Genomic DNA, 6000 nt, shown 5'->3' with positions numbered 1-6000 from the left:
GCCCTCAGGAAAGTTACCATTTCTGAGCCTCTTTCTCATCATCTGTAAATGCAATCATCATACCTGCCTCAAAGGGCTGTAGTGATTTTTTTTTTGATTGAGTTTTTACAATAAGATAATATATGAGTTTAGCCCAGTGCTGGATACATAGCAAGAACTCAGTAAATCTTAGACTTTGCTATCCAATTGCTAATTTCTGGCTCAAAGGTACCACTTCTGGGAGAGAACTCACCAAACTGGGTGTGTCTGGGGAAGAAGAGGCAGTTGGTTGGGCCTCGTTGCTCTGTTGCTGTGAACAGGACTCTCTTCCCCATATAGAGTTACATTCTCTGTTGTCCACTCCTAATGGTTGAAAGAGTGAGGTGCTCTAAGGACAAAGATACCATCTAGTTCAATATCCTTGTCACAATACAGACCAGAAATATCAACCTCTCCCATGCTATCCAGAGAGTGCCCTGGCTCCCAAGGTTTGTCATGATAGATAAAAGATTGGAGTTGAGGGAGGGTGGGAACAGTATTGCCCAGCTTGTCATGCCAGGCTGGGAGCTCTTTGAAGGCCAAGTCTACATTTCATACCCTGTCCATTGTGAATCTCACCCTCATGCCTTCCACATAGCACACAGAATAAATCTGTTTGGGGGGATGGAGATTGGGCTAGATTATTTTGAAGGTCTAGGAATAGATTTGAGGTCCTTATGGATATAATCAGCCCAGAACCTTTCCACCACCCTGGAAGCAAAGTTGGAAGTTTTGCCTCTCCATCATATATGCCTTTCATCTCTGGCTCATGGTGTTTGGGGAGACATTTCCTTCCTAAGTCTTTCTTGACCCTCATTTTAACGCACTTTCACCTATTTACAAATTTTGGGGTATACTATTGCAGTAGGTCTTTAAGATCCTGCAAGTGTGTCCCTGACAGTCTCTTACGGAGTCAGGCTTTCTCATAAAATTAGGAATGAGACTCAAGAATCATAACCAACAGGCCTGGCACAGGCAGAATTGTTGCTGGTAACAAGCAACCAGTTGAGCTTGACTGGTACACACCAGCACTGATTATCAGCCCTGAAGAAAGCCATGCCATTGTTTTGATCTTTGGATGGAATTAAAACTTGCTAAGAAATTTCCTCATTAATATCTCCCCCAAGGAAATGATTCTTCTTATGGCTGCTGAGGTTATTTCTGACCTTGGATCAAACTTAATGTTTTATTAATTCATTTCACAAACATTTATCTCATAGCTACTATGCTGGGAACTTGCTTAGGCATTAGAACTATGAAGAAGACCGCTAGGAGCTCCCAATCCAGTGGGCTCTGTTTCCCATATGGAGTTGCTTTCATTGTTGCTCATCCCTTGTGGTTGAAAGTATGGGGTCCTATAAATATAAGAGATATAGAACAATATCTGTGTCACAATATAGACCCAAAATAGGGACAGTTTATAAATCAGAGTGACACCTTCTCTAATGGGTAGAAGTATGACTATGAGACACAGATGGAAAAACCAATAAACTCGGTCTGAGGGTGTTAATCAAGACTGCACAGAGTAGTGAACACTTCAGTTGGGTCTTGAAGGTAAAGTTCATCAGAAGCCAGAAGTAGAGTGTGGGAGGAGGGAATTCCAGGCAGAAGGAATGGCATTTTCCAAATCCTATGCTTGATAGGCTATGTGATATAAGTCTGTAGAACTGCAAGAAATTTACTATAGCATCAGGTGAAAATAGTGGGACATGGGGGTATAAGGCAAGGGCTAGATGGAGAAAGGCTTTGCATGCATCATCTTGAGAGTTCTCTACATTTACTGACTCCATTTCAATAGTTCCCATTCATGTTTGACTCACTGTAGTCCCTTAACTTGCAGCTTTACTCTGGGTCCAAACCCAATGGGCAGATTCTTTTCTCTGTTTAGCTTACTTGACTTCTCAGTGGAGTGTGAGATGTGATAAACACATTTCATCCTCAAAGCTTCATCTTCCTTGGATTGTAAGATATCATGCCATCTCTTGGATTTTGCTGTTTCTCTGGACTTCTCATGTAAGTTTTCATTATGACCTCCTTTCCCTCTGCCTGACCTTTAAGTGAAGTGGATTTTCAGGGTTTTGTCCTCTGTCTTCTTTCGTTACTCCACAACTCTCTTTTGTCAGTCTTCCACGTGTCTTCAATTATCCTGTATCAATTGATTACACTCAAATTTATATCTTTAGCTCAGCTTTCTGTTATGAGATCCAGTGTATCAAATTGTCCACTGGTTATTGCCACTTGTATATTTTACAGGCGTTGCCAGTTCAACATGTCTAATAGAATGCATTATATTGCCCACCCCTTCCTTCCGTGTTCCCTATCTCAAGAGACTTATATCATTTTCCAACCAGTTGCCTAGGTCTGAAAGCCTCAAAATCATCTTGGAGTCCTTTTTTTCCTTACCTTCTCCATCTTGTCAGTCACCAAGTTGTTGTTGGCTCTACTTTCTTAATCTCTTTGATATTTTTTTTTTAAAGCTTGGTGGATTTCATCTCCATTCTTCTACAACTTCACAACCACTCTCTTGGTCTATCATCATTTCTCAGGTGGAATTACTACAACAGCTTCCAACCTGGTTTCCCTGCTTCCAGTCTTACCCCCTTCCAACCTGCTCACCACACGGCTACTTGAGCAATCTTTTAAAAATGGAAATCTGATTATACCATTTCTCTGATTAAAACTATTGTCTACGGGATTAAATCTAAAAACCTATGAATGGCATATAGGACTGTTGGTGATCTGGCTCTTGCCTTGGCTGATATCATAGATCTAAGCAGAACAAATGCCTTGGAATTCTGAGAATCTAACATATCCTTTTCTTGAACAACATTAAAAAAGAAAAAAAACCTCTGGGTCTTACTGTACGTTGTTCCTCCTGCCTGGAAGGCACTTAGCACCAATTCCCTCATAACCCTATTTACCTGGCTAACTTTTCTTTTAATACTTGAGTGAGAGACACAGTCCCTACTCCTCCCTCCTCACCTCCCATGAAATCTGAGTTTGGAGGATGATCCTCTCTATCTTCCCCTGCTGAACTACTCCAATCATACTTTTTTTTTTTTACTCTGTGTTGCCATTATTTGTTTACCTCTGTGTCTCTCTCCAAGAGGCAGTATGATGGAGAAAAATGGGCATATTTAAACCTATAATAATCGTAATAATATCACTAATATAATGCTAACCACATGCCAGACCCTGTTATAGGCACTTGCTGGATGTTAATCCATGTAATCAATCCTTGCAACACTGTGAGGTGGGCAGCTATTGCTGAAGTTCAATCAGCGGAACTCGGTGATAGATTGAATGTGAGGACAGAGAAGAAGGAAGAATAACAGCTGATTACCAGGTTTCTGATTGGAACAAGTGGGCAAACAGTGGATGGAGGTGCCATCTACTGAGATAAGGAATATAGGATGTATTGGAAGAAGAGTTTGGGTCAGGGTAGGGGAAAGAAGCTTTCAGTTTGGGGACTGCCATTCCTTTGCCATTCTTTTATAACAAATATTTCCAGAAGCTTTAGGAATAATGCAATGATTTTTTTTCTGATTGACAGGCATTTGGGAACACCACTGTCCATCTCAGGAAAGCAGACTAACCTCCCAACATCTCTTCACTAGCTTGCTAGAAGCGGGACGGCTATGTTCTTGGGACCTTGGCCTTTCTTTCACCTTATGCTCTGGTTTGCGGCTCCCAGAAGACAGCGAAGACACCATGGCCTTGTAACTTTCAAGCTCCTGCGGTGTGTGTGCCTCCTGGCCCTCACGTCCATCCCGCAACAGGTGTGCGGACCCCCTTACAAGATAGGGGTGGTGGGCCCTTGGGCTTGTGATCCGTTGTTCTCAAAAGCTCTGCCTGAGGTTGCTGCTCGATTAGCTACTGAGCGGATCAACAGGGACCCATCATTTGACCTGGGTTACTCTTTTGAATACGTGATTCTCAATGAAGACTGCCAGACTTCCGGAGCCCTTGCCAGTTTCATTTCTCACCACCAGATGGCCTCAGGATTTATTGGACCTGCCAATCCCGGCTACTGCGAGGCAGCCTCGCTCTTGGGAAACAGCTGGAACAAAGGGATTTTCTCTTGGGCCTGTGTGAATTATGAATTAGACAATAAAAATAGCTATCCGACCTTTTCTCGGACACTCCCTTCTCCCATCCGTGTGCTGGTAACCGTCATGAAATATTTCCAGTTGGCTCACGCTGGAGTCATTTCCTCAGATGAAGACATTTGGGTGCACACAGCCAATCGAGTCGCAAGTGCTCTTCAGAGCCGGGGCCTACCTGTAGGGGTCGTCCTGAGCACAGGACGAGACAGCCAAAGCATTCGGGAAGCTCTCCAGCAGATTCGCCAGGCTGACAGAATTCGCAGTGAGTGCTTTCTCCTGGCTGACGTTTAAACGTGGCTCCAGGAAAAAAAATACGACCATCTCCAAAAGGTTTTCTACCCTCGCACCCCGGGATAGCACATCACTCCCCAGTTTTTCATGCATTTGCCCTCTTTTACTCACACTCAGGCTCAAAGACCGTCCCGTTTCAACAGAGTCCATCTTATGAACTAAATAAAGGTGCAGAGAAGTTGGTGGTTAAGATGCCCTTGGGTTCCAGTGCCTACTCTCAGCACCTGGGTAGGGGGAAGACTGTAAGAGTGACTGCAGCTGCACACCCTCTATGCCCTTAGAACCCCAGTAGTTTCAGATCAGCCAAAGAGGGTTGCTCTTATGGCTCCATTTTTGTCTGATCTTGTTACCTATTTCATCACATTTCACATATGCATCTTCCTTCTATCCTCTGCTTCCCCCCCCCCCAAAAAAAACAGGGCTTATCTCTTTGCAGCACACAACTAGCTGATTTGGAGGGACCTAGCTGATAAATAGGAACATATTAAAATGAGGAGACTGCCTACATTTTCACCTTTCCTCTTCCAAGAGAAGGTTTATGTTCAAAGGTGATTCTTGCAGAGGTAATGGACAAAGTGTCAAGCAAAGGAATGACCCAGTGAAGCTGCCATCAGCAGAGCGAGTTGGGTAGATTTGGGGGAAGAGGACTCCTTCCTAGTCCTCTTGAATCAGATGTCTCTTACTGACACTGATGGCAAGCCCTTGTGACACTTGGTTTTGATATTTTCTATTCCAACTTTTTTTTGCAGATTATTTTATTTTTTTAATGCTTATTTATATTTGAGAGAGAGAGAGCACTGGAGGGGCAGAGAGACAGAGACAGAATCTGAAACAGGCTCCAGGTTCCCAGCTGTGAGCTGTCAGCACGGAGCCCCGATGCAGGGCTTGAACTAACGAGCCCTGAGATCATGACCTGAGCCAAAGTCGGACGCTTAACCGACTGAGCCACCCAGGCGCCCCTTGAAGATTTTATTTTTAAGTAATCTCTACACCCGACCTGTGTGTGGCTCAAACACACAACCCCCAGATCAAGAGTCGCATGCTCCACTGACAGAGCCAGCCAGGCGCTCTTCTATTCCAACTTGCCAATCTCCACTTTACCTTTCTCTGGAAAGTGGCAGCGATTTGTGGGAATACTGCTCATTTCTCTATTGCGGCCACTCCACCACTTTAAATTGGACAGTTCAGGAACTACTTGTTAAATTGGTTACTGCTAGGATTAGTCCTAGTCCCAGGCATTTCCTTACCATAACAATGGGTTTGTTAGAGAATGGTCCAGATTAGCCCGGCCTGTAAACAGAAGCCCATTTTAAGTTCCAAGTGTCCCCCCGGATTGGACCGTAATTATGATCATTATGGGAAGATAGGGGCAAGAAGTTTTCGTTCCAGGAACTACAGTAGTCTGTCTCCAGCTCCCTTCTACAAGATACTATAATGTTAAGCAATCAGCGTGGCTCCGATTACTTCATAATAGAGCTTGATACTTTCAAAGCAGAGCACAGAGTTATTTTTTAAAGATCTAAAACCATTTCCAGGGAGGAGTCATGCCAGTAACAGGCTGACATATTTAGTATCATAACTTTAT

At 43.7% G+C, this 6000-nt stretch overlaps 1 protein-coding gene across 1 annotated transcript in view; it reads left to right on the top strand.

Annotated features, from left to right (window-relative positions):
• The first annotated feature begins 3656 nt into the window (after positions 1-3656).
• The window catches only part of GUCY2F (guanylate cyclase 2F, retinal), a 90107-nt gene continuing 87763 nt past the window's right edge, over positions 3657-6000 (top strand). Inside the window, exon 1 of the mRNA XM_047082130.1 lies at positions 3657-4386. Coding sequence (XP_046938086.1) covers positions 3657-4386 — 730 coding nt within the window. The remainder of the gene's footprint in view (positions 4387-6000) is intronic.

This window comes from Lynx rufus, unplaced genomic scaffold (genome assembly GCF_022079265.1).
Source record: "Lynx rufus isolate CCGP_SWC_20201006 ecotype Redwood Valley unplaced genomic scaffold, mLynRuf1.p SCAF_19, whole genome shotgun sequence".
NCBI classification, from domain to species: Eukaryota; Metazoa; Chordata; class Mammalia; order Carnivora; family Felidae; genus Lynx; species Lynx rufus.
Note: the sequence above shows the minus strand (reverse complement) of the source record. Positions and strands in the feature narration are given on the sequence as shown.